Genomic DNA, 17,033 nt, shown 5'->3' on the forward strand with positions numbered 1-17,033 from the left:
GAACCTCAGAAAATATATATATATACACACACACACACACATACATACATCATACACAAACACACACTTATTTATTTATAACAAAAATGTAAATGCTTAATGATAACAAAATAAAACGTTCTGGGCTGGAAGCCTCCCCCACCTGGCACCTTCCAAAGAGACAGAAGAGCAGGTGATTGTGTATGTGTGTCTGAACTGAAGGGCCTCGGGGCAACTGCTGCTGGGAGAAGCAGAGGAAGAAAGGAGGCTTTGCTCTCCTTGGGGGACAGTGCCCCTTGGCTGCCACTCCAGGAGCTTCTCAGCAGGCATCTGCCTGCAGAAGGACTGCTGCTCTTGGTGATTAATTGGGAGCGGGGAGGGGGAGAAAGTGGGAGCTCCTTTCAGATCCTGGGTGGATTGAGAGGCTCAGATCTGCAGCCGAGGAAAAGCTGGGTGGGTGGGGGGGCTCTTCCAGCCTCACCTGGAGACAGGCAAGGAAAGGTGTCCCTGGGGGCACTTCACTCGCTTTAGCACTTCACTGCCAAACCCAGCCACAGCCAGTGATTATTTGGGGGTGAGGGGGAAGACAGAAAGTATCTCATTACCAGGGGAGGAAAGGAGACAAAACAAAGCTCACTATTTCACTGAGACCTACAAAACGACAATCTACTGTGTTCCAGGAGTTCTTCAAAATCATCAAACGCTCCTACTTGCCGTTCTTGCGCCTCCCGGCTCAGTTCCCTGAGATGCATGCTCCCACACATGGCAGTGGCAACAACAGTCCCCTCCCCCAGTGCCCGCTGTCAGCTCTCCCCATTAGTTTTCTAGCCTTGAATTGCTCCCGGCTCTCTCTCTTTCCTCCCCCCCACCCACGTGCAGGCAGGAAAGGGAGACGGAGCCTTGCACAGCTCTCCCCTTTTCCAGCCCTTGCTGCCTCTCCCAACATCGAAGCCTTGGAAATGCAGGCAAAGCCGCCACAGCGGTAGCATGCTGAGTTGCTTGCTTCTCCACTACTGCCACCTCCTCCTCCTCCAGCACCACTTCCTTCTCTGGGTAGGGCATTTCTTAACTAAGCATGCTAAGGCAACTCAGGACGCTGAAACAAGATGGCGGCGCCCAAGCAAACATTCTTTGCGGCCCGGTACAAAATGATCCACGGACCGGTACTGGTCTGGGGCCCGGTGGTTGGGGACCACTGATTTAACCTATCTCCTAGTTAGAATTTCCTACATATGTTTGGATAATTATGCTTTATTGGATAGACTTTCTAGGGATATTGTAAAGATATTGGGTTTCCTATCCCAGTGATCCCACACAATCAACATCTATCATTCATCCTTTTATGACAAGCTGACAACTCAATCAGTTTAAGTAGTAATGTGATTCTTTTAAGTTTATTATTATGGTGTCATTTTGATGTCTTTAAAAGACATATAAATATTTTTAAATTTTGATTTAATGTTTTAGTATGATCTAATAACATTAGTTCTTCAGACTTCATTTTGTCTAAATCTAGATTACTTTGGATAAACTCTAGCACAGTTTGGACAAATATGGAATGATAAAACCATCTCTATCTATTGGACCGGATAGAATATGTGCCTACTTCTTAAAAAAACCATCCACTGCCATAGCTGAACCTCTGAGCATAACCTTTGAAAAATCTTTCAGGACCAGCTCCTTGCCAAAACTATGGTCACAAGCCACGGTCATCCCCTTCTTCAAAAAGGAAGATCCCAGTCTAGTTGAAAATTACAGACCAATCTCTTTATGCTGCATCACCTGTAAAGTCATGGAATCAATTATTAACCTACTCTCTAATAAACAATTTGGTTTCAGGAAAAAAACTATCATATAATCTGCAACTCTTACACTGCAAAAACATATGGACTACACAACTCGATCAAGGCAAAGCAATAGATGCAATCTACATAGACTTCTGTAAAGCCTTTGATTCAGTGGTACACGACAAACTACTACTAAAACTAAAATCTTATGGTATCTCTGGACACCTACATAACTGGATAGAAGCATTCCTGTCAAACAGACAACAAATGGTCAAAATTGGGAGTGTCCTATCAAAATCTGTACCTGTCAACAGTGGTGTCCCCCAAGGCAGTGTTCTAGGACCAACTCTCTTCATCTCTACATAAATAACCTCTGTTATCATATTAAGAGCAACTGCGTTCTCTTCGCTGATGATGTAAAGCTGTTCAATACCACAGACAATACTGCTACCCTTCAAAAAGATCTTGACTATGTATCAGAATGGTCAAACAAATGGAAACTTCAAATCTCGACAAATAAATGCTCTGTCCTACATATTGGCAAAAATAATCAGAAAATAAAATACAAGCTGAATAGTCAAGACCTTGCTGATGATCCAAACTCTGATGATCTAAGTGCTAGAGCCCACTGTAACTACATAGCCAAAAAGGCATTAAGAGTTGTTAACCTAATCTTACGTAGCTTTTTCTCCAGTAATATTATGCTAATAACTACAGCATACAAAACATTTACTAGACTAATACTCAAATACAGTTCATCAGTCTGGAACCCACATTATGTATCTGATATTGAGAAAGTCCAATTGAGAAAGTCCAGAAATATTTCACAAGAAGAGTTCTCCATTCCTCTACTCATTGCAGAATACCTTATGCCACCAGACTCGAAATTCTAGACCTAGAAAACTTAGAACTACGCTGCCTTCGGTCCGATCTAAGTATAGTATATAAAATCATACATTGCAATGTCCTACCTGTCAATGAATACTTCAGCTTCAACCATAACAACACAAGAGCAAACAACAGATACAAACTCAAGGTTAATCGCACCAAACTTGATTGCAGGAAATACGACTTCAGCAGCAGAGTGGTCAATGCCTGGAATACTCTACCTGACTCTGTGGTTTCTTCCCCAAACCCCAAAAACTTTAACCTTAGACTTTCTATTATCGACCTCACCCCTTTCCTAAGAGTTCTGTAGGTGGCGTGCATAAGCGCACCAACGAGCCTACCGTCCCTGTCCTATTGTTTCTTTTTTTTATTTTTCTTATAAGTATCCAACTATTCATAACTATGTTTTTACTTATACCTATTATCTTGTAAGCAATTGACAACAATAAAAGAATTAAAAAATAAAAAACTTATTTTCTTTATAAGACTGTACTTTGAGGAGGTATTTTAAGACAAGAGATTCACGTTTTCAAGATAGATTAATTCTACATTTTCTTTTCCTTTGTTGTGCCTCTGGAAAAATCACTATCCATTATTTGAGGAGCACAACCATCTTTGCCTTTTCCTCATCAAGATGCCTTGCTACAAATAAAGCTACTATATGTCTTTGTACCTTCTTTGTTAAGGAAATTTCTAAAATTACAAAATTGTCTCATTCATCTCTGACCACATTGGTATGTTTCAGTTTTTAAAATACTTTCTTTCAATTCTTGATTTATACATTTGACAAGCCACTCAAAATTCATATTACCAATCATTATATGTAATCTTATACATAATTACATAAAAATACAATACATTTACTTACCAGTGCTATCCATAAAACAATATATTCATCAATAAAACAATTGAAGTACTGGTTTAGAAATAAGAGGCCTGGCCCAATGAATGCTATGTCTTGAAGTAAGATCTCACTTTTTGTCATGTGTGCTACCTATAAACAGAAATTAGATTATCTACTAAATTAAGACTTTTAGATCCTATTTAATCCTTTGCAATGTAAATGTACTATCAACTCTAATGGGAGACATTAGAATGCTATAAAATAAAAAACTTCAAAGTGATCTAAAATATTCGCAGTAAGAATAGCAAGAATTCACTTAACAACAATAAAAACTACAAAAAATATTGAACAGATTTTGTCTGCTGGTAGTGGTACTCTTTACTTAATCACAGATAAGACTTTAATAAGCTTGATGTAGAATACAAATTGTAATAAAAATATATATATTCAATGTTTATTAAAACTGGATTTACATGGAGTAAATACATACTTTCTAGTTTATCTTGATGCCAGTGGACTTTCTGGTAAACATGGCCTTAATAATTAAATCTGAAACTATATTGTTTTGCAGATATTTCCTTTGGCAAAAAAAGTACCATAAAACCATTTGTTGTTTTGTTTGTTTGTCTTAATAAACCATAATTTGTAGTGAGTGTCTACTTTTTAAATTGAATGTATATATGATCATTGTATTCTATATATCTAGGTAGTTTTTAAGAAACATATGTTCAATTTGCCCACATTAGCTATAATCCTAATTACACTAACTTGGAAATAGACTCAACTATTTCCAACTCAAAGGGTCTGTTTTCTTGGTGAATATGCATCAAACTACAGCATTAGGGTTTTTTTTACATTAATATCACATTAACCTTGATTTGTAGCATTCTTTAATATGTTAAAATATTTGGCTTACATCAGCTAAACATTTTATATGTATAGCAAATATTAAGAATGTTTTACCATCAATTTTTGTGTAATTTTTGCGGACACAAATCCAAAAGTTAAGACATATAGACAAGGATGGTTTTCAAACAGTTGAGTTGGGGACTTTTTGTAGATCATTACTGCCAAAGTAATAATTAGACCAATGTGGAGGCCTGGAGATAAAACACTTGTTCCCTGAAATACATAAAGACATTTATGGTTTTTTTTAGTAAGATATTTTCTGTTATTTCTCTCTATAGCTCAAATAATAGTAAACATAATTAGATTTTAAAATATAACAGATAAATTACAAAATAATTAGCAATACCAAAAATATAACAGTCCTAAGAACTACAAAATGATATGGTCTACTGAATTTGAATCAAATCTAATTTTTACCAAAAAAAGTGCATGTCGGAAGAAACATGAAAGAAATCTACCCTATAGTACTATTCAGACCTTTAAATATTAACCAGAATTCTGAATATCTATGGAGATTCTCAGTCATCCAGGTCATGGTTGTTCCAAAAGTGCTTTTTCGAGAGGCAACTGGACTTTCTGTCTTCAAAGAAAAACCAGAAAGTCTAGTTGCCTCTTGAAAAAGCACTTTGGGGACAGAATTCTGAATTTACCCAGAATTTAATGGATAATCTCTACAAACTGGAAGATGAGATTGGTCAAGTAACCTTTTTCACTGTTTGAAGCTTCCACATGATTTTAGAACCAGCTGGAGAATCTCCCAGAACAGCTTAACTCTTAAGAAATGTAGGGGGCAAGCTTATGATGGCAATTGGGACCAGAATTTCCACCACTAAGCTAATGCATTACTAAATCAGCATCATGTGACTGCATCCTGTTTGCCATCATAACCCAGAGAATGTGTGGGTCATTAACTGAAGACCTCAAATGACCCAAGTCTTAGGCAAGCAACCTGGCAGGTGTGAGCTGCAGGTGGGTGGATGAGTGCTACAGATGGACACATGTCAGTTGCAGAATACCTTATGCTACCAGACTCGAAATTCTAGACTTAGAAAACCTAGAACTACGCCGTCTTTGGTCCGATCTAAGTATAGTATATAAAATCATACATTGCAATGTCCTACCTGTCAATGAATACTTCGGCTTCAACCATAACAACACAAGAGCACACAATAGATACAAACTCAAGGTTAACCGCACCAAACTTGATTGCAGGAAATACGACTTCAGCAATAGAGTGGTTAATGTCTGGAACACTCTATCTGACTATGTGGTTTCTTCCCCAAATCCCCAAAACTTTAATTATAGACTGTCTACTATTGACCTCACCCCTTTCCTAAGATGTCTGTAGGTGGCATGCATAAGCACACCAATGTGCCTACCGTCCCTGTCCTATTGTTCTTTTTTTATTTTTTTATATGTATCCATTTCCTGTATTCATAACTATGTTTATTCTTATACCTATTATCTTGACAAATCAAATTAAATAAAATAAAAATAAAAAAGTAGGCCAGCAGCAGCTGTGGACAGGTGCTTCTGAGTACAGACAATCTAGTCGAGGATGCAGGCAGGCATGCGGGCTGGTGGGGGCCATAGGAAGGTGTTATGGATCATGGCCAAGCCTTTGGGGGTTGCTACACACAATAGGCAGGTGGGGGTTGTTACAGAGCAGCCCTCACAGCCCACTCATGATCTATAGTGCCAATACATATTCGTGAGAAAAATCAGCAGACATGACTTACAGGCGCAACTTGCAGCCTTCTGCTAGTTTCCCCATTGATTTGCTTGGGGGAAACTGGCAGGAAAGACTGCAAATGGCAAACATGCGAGTGTGGCTGGTTGCGATTACGTAATGGTGAGCTAAGTAACCAAGCACTCCAATTATGATCACATGCCTGGGGACAGTGTAACAACCAAAACTCTGAGGATGGTTGTAGGTCCTCATTGTTCATCGACACTATCACTTTGAACAATTGCTGAACAAGTGGTGGTTTCAGAAAGTTTAACTTTGTCAGGAAGAGTAAAGGCTAGTGTGCCCCAATAGTTCACTAAAGTCTTTAAAGAGGATTTTGGCTTTTTCATCAGGTAGAAGCAGGGGTGGTATTCTACCAGTTCAGCCCCGTTTGACCGAACTACTAGTTCCGAAGATCATCTGTGAGCTCTAATGATCAGCTGCTAGAAGGCTCTATATGACCCTTATTTCCTGGTTTTGAAGTTTAGCTACTTCGCGCAGCACGGCAGATTGCCACACCTCAGCTGTTGAATACACAGGGAGAATGCAGAATTGCAGGAGAAAGTCAGTATCAAACCCTCTGCACGTGTGCGAAGCATGTGTTGCCCACCAAGCCCACACCCACAGAACTGGTGGTTAAAAAAAGTTGAGTCCCACCACTGGGTAGAAGTGGAAAAAGACTTATCAAATTGCTTTATAAGTTGCTTGATTGGCTCTGCTTTGAAAACTCTTAGCAAGAGTGAGCAAAAATTCCACAGATACTCAAGAATTAAACAAATAATCTGATCTAGAAACTTTGTAACTGCTGTATTATCTCCTTTCTACTTCTTTGTAATATGAACGTATAGAGCAATTCAAGCTATATCATAATTTTATTAGTATGTTTCACAGTGAATATTGTATTTAAAGCTTTCTAAAACCAAGTACACAAAATAGCACTCAACAACTGTTTGTATTAGCATTAACATTAATTAAAATTGTATTAACCCAACAATTAACATCTTACAAATACTTACTGCTATTGTGGAACCATTCTTCCCCACACCTCCGCCAAGGATTACTCGGAAATAATTATAACTTGAAAATACTGTCCCACCCAAAAAGACAGCAATAAATAATGTCTTCAAATCTAGTTCAAACAGAGGGATCTTGTAAAGAAAAAGGACATTTAAAAGGGTTAAAACTTTCCACAACTATTGAAACTTAGCCATTTATCTAAACTATCCATTTTCCTTCACTTATAAGCAAATGTCACTCACATTCAAAAATTATGTTAGCAATCCCAGATTTATGACTGAAGGACGGGACACACAGACACTATTCTTTCAACTCTCTCACAATTATATATGACATAGAATTTGGAATCAAGAAAAAACATTCTTAAGCAACTTGAACTGATTGTATAGCTTAGTATAGCTTTGCTTAACAATAATTGAGACCAGCAGCTCTGTTGCTAATTGGGGCATACATAAAGGGCAAAGTTACACTTGACTGTTCCCACTTACAACAACAATTTGAATAGTTTCCAGTTGCTGTTGTTAAGCAAATCCCTTTGCAATCATTAGGACACAATGTCACACAATCCCCTTTTGCAACCTCCTGCCAGTTTCTCCTTTGACTCTGCTAGTCAGAAGCTGGCACTGAAGGTCAGAAATGACGACCATGTGATGATGGGATGCTTCAACAATCATGCCCGAATTGCAGTTGTGAATACATGAATGCTGTGATGGTTTCAACTACAAGGACTGCTTTTAAGTTCCCTTGTTCAATGGAATTGTAAGATCATTGTGAGTTTGAATGGTTGCTGAATGTGAACTACCTATACACCATCAACTACATTTCCAGAAAATGAATAGTTCCTTCAGTTTCACTGGTCTATACAGAGGTAAACATCATGGGAAATGCAAACAGTATCTTCCCATTTTGCTTAGATCAGACCATATTATCCATATACTCTAGCTAGTACAACTTAGCATAAATATTTACCTTTCTTATTCAACTGTAGTTTGAAGGAAACTTCCAAGAGGCAGCACAAGGTTAAAAAGAAAAGCAAAATAAATGAATCCTGTAACCAAGTGGTTACATTTCAGAATACAAAGCTGCCTAAGGTGCAATTTTCCCAAGATTACTTGTATATCTTAAATATTTATATTACTCCAATAAAATAACTTCCAGCATGAAGATGGTTTAAATTGAGTAGTTTAGCTGTTTATTGTAGCTTCAGGAAGGAAAAAAAATGATTTCCAAAGGAAAACTTGAAAAATTCCAGTAATAACATTTGAACACTGAATTTGTTTCATGCAGATATTCAATAATTCAAGCATGCCAGAACATTAAATCAGTTTCAAGAGTACAGCCAGCCAAGTGATGGTTACAAATTTTTTAAATGTTTATAAATGTGAAATGTTGAAAGTGTATACTGTAACTATATAAATACTTGTATAATGGTTTCCTTATTGCCTTACAATGCAGTTAATTTTTTTCCCTCAGTCTGCTAGATTTCTAAATGGCTGAAAAGTCTAGGAAGGCTAAGATATCACCAATAAAAAGATCAGAAAATCATATCAAGTGGACGTAATTGTCAAAATTTTCAAGAGGTCATCTTAACTCATGTCTTCTTTTTGAATAGTAGTTCTCTTATTATTTTCAGTAAAACTAAATTCTACCATATTGGCAAAAATAGTCCAGCTTTGAAAGGAGAAGGAGCATAATCTGCTCTGAAGTTTTTAGAAAATAAAAGAGAGATACATCCTGTTGACTTATAGCAATAAATTTGGCACACCTTTAGATGCTACATGAATGTTGAGTAACAACAGTGGTCAGATGGCAACACATACATAATAATCAGCACAGAACTGGAAGTATTATGAAACATCATATGTTGAAAGAATTGCAGTGATTTAATACAAACTTTAATTATAGCATGTGGAGTCTTTTTCCTTTATGTAGTTTTAAACTAATGCATTGGAAAGCACGTTACAAATGCCGAAGTGGCAATATACTTGGACCACATGGGAAGAGGCATGTTACAATAAACATTTAAAAGTATCCTATTTTTAAAAGGGAGGAAAAATCAGTGTTCAACAAAATGCAAAGAATTAGAAAGACTCACTTAATATCAATATGTTTCCAAGATAGGAAAATATATTCAAATCTGTAGGTATATTGGCTTACCTTTGTGTCCCATATTCTTGTTCCACCAAATGAGCTTAACAAAAATATCATTATTACAGCTATTTCAGATTCAGTCACATCAATTCTAGAACAAAAACAAAAAAGAAATTGACTCAAACCAGTGATTTATTGCTTTCATGAATGGGAAATCATTTACCAAAGATTAATCAAACATTTTTCTAAAATAAATGCAAACATCAGGAAACTCTAATAATGAAAGTAGCTTAATAATTTAGTTTATTTCTTATACTTATATTTTTCTAATTCAATGTATAAACTGGCAGAAATAATGGCTGAATATAAATAAAGCATCACTATCTCCTCATATCCAAAGTAAGATGCAAATTTATCTATTATGAAAGAAATACAAACTCATCTCTGCCCTGGATATCTGATGTTTGAGCAGTTGAGACCAGTTTTTGCACTATATCCCATTAAAGGTCTCCCAAAATGTAGAAAACACTTTATAGCAAAACAAAGATCTTAAGCATGCTAAATTTAAAGTCAGCAATGAAAGGGGGAAGCTGAAGAAGACATGGAATTAGATTATAATTATTTTTCCTTTTAAATCATTAACTTGGTGCCATATCAAAAACTACTCATCCTCTACCTTTCAGAATTGTTTACTATGTAGTATTAAGACAGAGCTTTATTATAGAAAATCTCCCTTAGAAAAACTCCCTTAGTTTAAAAGCCAGCTATTTGGAACAAAATTGGCAGTTATAAATCAAAATGGAATTATAATCAACTGAAATTTTGAATTGGGATTATAAACAAAAATGTAACAGTATCCAAAACTGGAATGTAACACCCACTTTAGGGTTGCATTTATACATCAAAGGATAGCAGATAAAGCACCTATTTGCCTTGGCTCTACCTGTGTGCTAAGTATAATATAAAAGTAATTGAATGCCTTATCCTGCATTATAAAACAATAGTGTTGATTCAGGTTTGTCTAGCATGTCATCCATGTTGTGTCTTGTGTTTTATGATGAGCGTAAATCCAACTAATCCTGATGCATTCCATAAATCATGATTAAGAAATCACAATCTGGGATATGTGAACCAAGCTTCACATATACCTATTTGCCTGCTACTGACCAAGTACTAATTGTTGGACACCAGTTTCATGGTCTTCTATCTAAACTGGGATTAAATCCAAGTCAGACAGTCCCTTCAAATAAATAATACCTTCAACAGAGGACTGCTCTCTCATAGCCATTAAAAAAAATAGCAATAGGACTTAGATTTATATACTACTCCATAGTACTTTACAGCATTTGCTAAGTGGTTTACAATGTCAGCAAACTGCCCCCAACAATCTGGATCCTCACTTGACAGATCTCAGAAAGATGGAAAGCTGAGTCAACCATGAGTTTGTCAGGATTGAACTTCGGGCTGTAGGCAGAGTTAGCCTGCATACTGTATTCTAACAGCTCCCCCACCAGGCCCCTTTTTGTTCCAACCTTGGTAGCTGAAAGCAATAGCAGGGTTTCTGCCTCATTTTTAATATCTCATAACCTTTCCTGAAAAAGTTTTTGATCCTTCCCACTTAACCTTCACAAGTTTCAAAACTACACTGTGAAGTATTGTCATCTCATTTGATGTACTGTTAACTCAGCCTGGAATTCACAAACATTTTTCCTACAGGGGAAAAAAAAAGTGGGGTCCCAATTGAGGCTGACAGCAATTTTTTTTTTTTATTAAGACAAGTTGCAAATTCAATTATCCAGGCGTCCACTTACTTGCCAAATCTGAGTATGCCTGAGACATAGGTTTGCCAGTGAGCACAGTAAAACAGGAATATCCCGGCAAAGGAACAGAAAAAGAGCCAGTCTGGATTTGTTCCCAAGCGAATTGCAACACAGGCTGCAACACCAATGAATACTGAAACGGCCAATTAAATTAGATTATATTTCATAGCTGTTTTGGAGAATATATATACATTAAGACTTATAAACATTAAGTAACCAGTAATTACTTTTCACTGATAAGTAAAATGGAAGCTATACTAAAGGGGGGGGGGGGAATCCCTGCACTAACTAATAGATTTTACACATCTTAGAAACCCCATCTGTTTTCTTACGCCTGCTTTATGAAGTCACCATGTATTTAAAAAGAATATTGATGAGTGAGCGCCCATAAAAAATATAACTCTGCGTTCCAGGAATTGTTGCTAATATGATCTTCATTTAATGTAAAAAAGTTACTGCCCCACTTCTGCCCATTTTACTTCATATGTATTGAGCTAGTTTATAGAACAGGAAGATAATATTTTGGCTCTTGGATCTAACTTTCAATTTTGTGTAGGAATCCAGTTTGGAGCATGCCAAACAGATGACTGTCCAGCTTCTTGGATAATTAGTTCCATTTTCAAATTCTTCTTCCTACTAGGACATTTTTAAAATATCCCACCTGAGAGCAATTCTCTTAATTGTTTAAAAGACCAAAGATCAGCAATTAAAGATGCAGAGATTTTCAGTTGGAAAGCTGACAGCTAGGTTCAACACCCCAGGGCTGCATGATGGGGTGAGTTCCAGCTCCTGCCAACCTAGCAGTTCAAAAGCATCCAAATGTGAGGAGCTAAATAGGTACCACTTCAGTGGGAAGGTAACAGTGTTATGTGCCCCCAGGCATATAGTCATGTTGGCCACATAACCATGGAAGTGTCTTCAGACAATGCTGGCTCCCTTGGCTAAGAAACAGAGATGAGCACTGCACCCTAGAATCAGACATGGCTGGAGAGGGGAAAGCTTTACCTTTTGAAAGACAAATTTCAGCCTGGTTTTAGATGAAAATGCTGGACACAAGTTTCTTTGCTTGCCCAGAAACAATGTTTGTTCTACAGGATGGAAGGACTACTTTCCTGGGATGCTCTGAATGGTGACAATTGTTCAGTCCTCTGGATATGGAGTATGCAAGGATACTCACATAACAAGTGGAAACTCAAAAACCGCTGTTTTTCCCCCCGAGGACACATGACAGCTCTCTGAAGTTGCCATTAGATGTTGGAAAAAATCACTTATGAATTGCAGATAAGTATTACATGCCCCACACATTTCAAAGCACCATTTCCCTTCAAACTGGAAGCAATTTACAGGCCCAGTGCTAAGTTGGCTTCATTTCCATCTGAAGGATTGTAGGATAAACTTGAGAAAGGGGTTTCTTGTAGCTCCCTAGGAAAGCATGGATTGAATTCACAGAGAGAAGCAATTCTATATATTGACTAGAAGAGGGGATTGCAGGGGACAGTCTACAGGGGTTAGACTAAAAGACCTGCTTCCAACTCTATCAGTCCATATGATGCAAGATTAAACTAATTAAAAAGTTACCTGTTGAAACAGAATCACAGCCATGGTCAAACAATTCTCCCAAAGGGGAACTACTATTTGTTCTTCTGGCTTGCTTTCCATCGATCGCATCCAGAGACTGGTAAATAAAGAGTCCCAACGCACACAAGAGGAACACCCAAGGAGGAGCCTGAAACAAATACACAGAAACAATAAAGGAGAATATTTGTAGCTCAGAGTCAAAATGAGGCGTCCTTGGTGCTTTCTGAGTTTTCTTGTTTTCTTTCTTTTTTTTTTTTGAAAACAATTTTATTGATTTTTTTAAAAACAAACAAAACAAACAAAACATAAAAACATCAGCTCTCTTCCATACATATATACAAACAGTGTGTTGGTTGGTTCATCAGTTTTGTGCATTCATTTCATAGTCTCAGTTACAGTTACATTACATAATAACTCATATTATCAATCCAAACTTATATATCCTAGTATCACTATTAGAAAATTATTTGACTATAATTTTATTCATTCATACTTTATGAGATAACTATAATTTAGGTAGTTTATTCTATAGCAAATCATATAATCATACCAAATCTATCCTAAAAACACTTTATAGATATGATATCAAATAACATAAGAAAAAGAAAAAATATTCCTTATTATTCTAACATTCTAAATATTCTATTATTATATTTTATCATCCAACCATTGATAGAAAAGGTCCCAAATTTTATAGAATGGTTTATCCTCTTGCTCTCTAATTTCAAATGTCAATCTACTCATCTCAGCACATTCCAATATTTTCTTAATAATTTCTTCCTGCAGTGGTATTTTCTCATTTTTCCAATTTTTAGCAAATACAATCCTAGCCGCTGTTAATACATTTACAATCAGATATTTCAAGTCTTTACTGTATGTATCTGGTGAGTTTTCTTGTTTTCTTGAAGACGTTTCATTACCCTAACTAGGTAGTACAAGTACGCATAGTCCTCAACTTACGACCACAACTGAGCCCAAAATTTCTGTTGTTAAGGGAGACATTTAAGCGAGTTTTTAGAACCTCGCTTGCCACGCTTGTTAAATGAACCACTGCAGTTGATGTTAGTAGCTCAGTTGTTAAGTGAATCTGGCTTGCCCATTCACTTTCCTTGCAAAAGGTGATCACATGACCTTGGTCATAAATATGAATCAGTTGCCAAGTGTCTGAATTTTGATCACATGATCATGGAGAACAGTGGTGGGATTCAAATTTTTTTACTACTGGTTCAGTGGGTGTGGCATGATGGGCATGGCATGGTTTGGTGGGCGTGGTTTGGTGGGCGTAGCTTGGTGGATGCGTCAGGGGAAGGATACTGCAAAATCCCCATTCCCTCCCCACTCCACTAACCTGCTTTCCAGCTCCGTTCTCCTGTTCAGGGCAACAAAAGAAGACTCAGCCGACCAGCTGGGACTCAGGAGGCAGAGAATAGATGGGGATGGGGCCAGTCAGAGGTGGTATTTGCCGGTTCTCCAAACTACTCAAAATTTCCACTACCGGTTCTATAGAACCGGTCAGAACCTGCTGAATCCCATCTCTGATGGGGAACCTACACAGGTTGTAACTGTGAAAAATGGTCATAAGTCCCTTTTTTCAGTGCTGTTGTAACTTTGAACAGTCACTAAATGAACTGTTGTAAGCCGAGGACTACCTGTATTACCTAGTTAGGCTAATGAAACATCTGCAAGAAAAATAAGCAAGCTCAGAGAGCACCAAGGACCCCTCTTACAGCAACAAGCTGTTCTGCCATTCTCATCCAATAATAAGCACAGAGTGATCTTGAACATTTGTTATGACATTCCCCTTTAATCACTATTTTGTCTTTGGCACCTTGTATCTTAAAGTAGCTTTGTTACAAAGCCAGTGAATGATGAGGCATTCAGTAAGAATAAGGCTAATAACGTAAGTCTATAGTTTCTCCATCTTACTAAAAAGCATGAGCAAGGAGATCCTGTTCTAATCTTCCCTTAGGCACAGAAGCCAGCTGGATGCCTTTGGGCCAGTCATTGTTTCAGAGTCAAGACTGGAAAGTGGAACAACATCGATTTACCCATCCAAAGTAGACTAGTATGGTACATTACAAACCATAAAGAGTCACTTGGCTGAGATGGGCAGCTATGGAAATTGAACACGTAAAATAAATCAACTCCAGCCAAGAGGCCTTCATTCTGCAGCAGGTTGGGCTCATAATAATATGGACCATGGACTACAATCTAGTCCCATGTTGGTGAACTGCAAGCCGGAAGTGACACGCAGAGCCATTTCCCCCGGCACGCGAGAGGTCACCCGGAAGAGCCCCACTGCGCATGTGCAAACCTGCTGCCATCCGAGAGCTGATTGTCAGGTATCTGGCGCGCATATGCAGGGAGTGGAGGGGGTGTGCGAGAGACGCACATGCATGCGCAGGGATGTGCTGCCTGCGAGGGAATCACATGCGTAAGCACAGACACACTGCATATGGGGGAGTCACGCATGCATGCGCAGGGAGCATGGGGGGGCAGCACGCATTACCTTCTGGGTACTGGCATACGGGCGGGCACAAGCCAGAAAAGGTTAGCTACCCCTGATCTAGTGAATCTTGAAAAATCATACAGGGTCAGGCCTGGTTAGCCCTCAGATACAGACTATCAGAAACTCTCAGAAGCAAGAAAACTAGACTGGGAACTTTAAAAAGAAGGCAGAGGCTGCGGCAACAAATAACCACTTCCTTATTGTTGCTGAGAAGTTAATGTATCTATGCAGTCCCCAACAGTGAAACTCCACAAAAAGGAAATTGTATCTTTATATGTATCATGCAAATACAAAGCTGGTTTGCAAGTGAAGAAAATTTCTCTTTCAGAGAGTCCAATGTCTAAAACCAACCCTTTCCTAGCTTCTACTCCAACAGCTCAAAACATGTACACATTGTGACCTTTGGTGGAAGATCACAGGTGTAATCCAAAGTGCCACTCTTACAACGCCTTAGCACAGGAAGGGCATGATGTAAATCTAACAAATACACACACACACACACACACAAACTCTGTTGTTGAGCTACTTCAATTTCCACAAATCTCCAGGTGACTCGAATATTTTCTTTTTTTAAAAGAAAAGACTATGACAGGCAACACAGATCTTTCTCAGCCCAACCTACACACGCTGGACTCCAGCCCACCATGTTTCTCACGACCAGGTTGCAGGGTTGGTCAACAAGAAGGCCCCTCTTGCCCCGAGCGGAAGGGAACTTCTTTTAAAAGTGAAAGTGTGCGCAGTAGAGATCCGCGAGACTCCGCGAAAGCTCACCGGGCAGCTCACACGAAACGAGCTCCAGAGTGGTATCCTAACTTACGCTCAGATCTTAACGCTGCCGTCGATCTCTAGGAGTATCTGCTGAATAGGCTGGACGGGCTGAACCCCCTGGAATTTGAACTCCAGGGCGGCCCAGGCTTTTCTCTTTCCTGGGAACCTGACCCTCCGCCATCTGCAATGCCCCCCCCCCCCACCCGCCCCATCAGCAGGACATCGCTGAAGCGAAACCAGAGGAAGCGCGCATCTAGAAGGGCGACGGCGGAGGCGAGTCTCCCCGGCGTGGACTACCGTACCTCCTCGGTGGCGCTAGGGCAGTAGTACATGAGAATCAGCGAAGGGACGAGGGTAAAGACCAGGCCGGTGAGCGTGATGGCGTTGGGGGCCAGCCAGAGCGGCGTGCGCTCCACCAGCCAAACCCAGTAATGCTGCAGCGGCGGCTCCAGCAGCGAGCGCCCGGACGAGTTGTAGCTGTGCTGTTCCAGGCGCTTCAGCTGCGCTCCGCTTAACGGCTCCAGAAGCGCCATGGCGCCTTTCTGCTGGTCCGCTCTTGCCTCCGAGAGCCAGCAATTGCGCGGCGGCAACGGGAGGAGCCGAGGGCGGGGAAGGCCGCTGGCCTGGCTGGAGGCGGGCAGGAAATGGTAGGCTAGGAACTGCGGCCGCCCCGTCCCGGGTGACCTCGTCAGCTCCGGAGCCCTCTCTCTCTCTCTTTTCCGCAACTTGCTTTTTGCCCACAACTGCCTTTCCTTCGCCGTCGAACTAGTGGAAGTAGGTGGAGGAACCCGCCCTTTCCGAGTCTCTCTCGCCCCTCGCCTGGTCTGGAGAAGGCGGGGTGATTTCGGTCATCCTCAGGCAGCCGGAGGGCGACAGACCCGGTCATGTTGATTCTGAGGTGAACCGGAAGGCTCCGGGTGCCTTTGCGCAGCACCTCAACACCGCGTTTATGCATCCGTGAGAATTACCTCAGCGGGCAAATTCAGAATGCTAGTTTGAGCAAACCAAAGATTAAACTAGGGCTAAGCAGGTCTCGCCAATTCTGTGATCGCCATGTTGGAGCATTTCCATGCACAGGCAAAGCTGTATTGTACAGAGAAACCTGTATTGTACA

General features: G+C 39.5%; 1 protein-coding gene across 2 annotated transcripts in view; it reads right to left on the minus strand.

Annotated features, from left to right (window-relative positions):
- The window catches only part of CHPT1 (choline phosphotransferase 1), a 21,832-nt gene extending 4,799 nt beyond the window's left edge, over positions 1 to 17,033 (minus strand). Inside the window, exons 1-7 of one of the 2 annotated variants that reach the window (XM_026725898.2) lie at positions 16,222 to 17,033; positions 12,643 to 12,790; positions 11,056 to 11,197; positions 9,311 to 9,395; positions 7,153 to 7,284; positions 4,462 to 4,620; positions 3,523 to 3,648 (exon numbers count right to left, since the gene is read on the minus strand). In XM_026725898.2, coding sequence (XP_026581683.1) covers positions 3,523 to 3,648; positions 4,462 to 4,620; positions 7,153 to 7,284; positions 9,311 to 9,395; positions 11,056 to 11,197; positions 12,643 to 12,790; positions 16,222 to 16,452 — 1,023 coding nt within the window. In that variant the 5' untranslated portion in view covers positions 16,453 to 17,033. The remainder of the gene's footprint in view (positions 1 to 3,522; positions 3,649 to 4,461; positions 4,621 to 7,152; positions 7,285 to 9,310; positions 9,396 to 11,055; positions 11,198 to 12,642; positions 12,791 to 16,221) is intronic. The other variant, XM_026725833.2, reaches the window with a different exon arrangement.

The sequence above is a fragment of the Pseudonaja textilis genome, chromosome 5, assembly GCF_049901715.1.
Source record: "Pseudonaja textilis isolate UNSWEBS1 chromosome 5, rPseTex1.2, whole genome shotgun sequence".
In the NCBI taxonomy this organism is placed as follows: domain Eukaryota; kingdom Metazoa; phylum Chordata; class Lepidosauria; order Squamata; family Elapidae; genus Pseudonaja; species Pseudonaja textilis.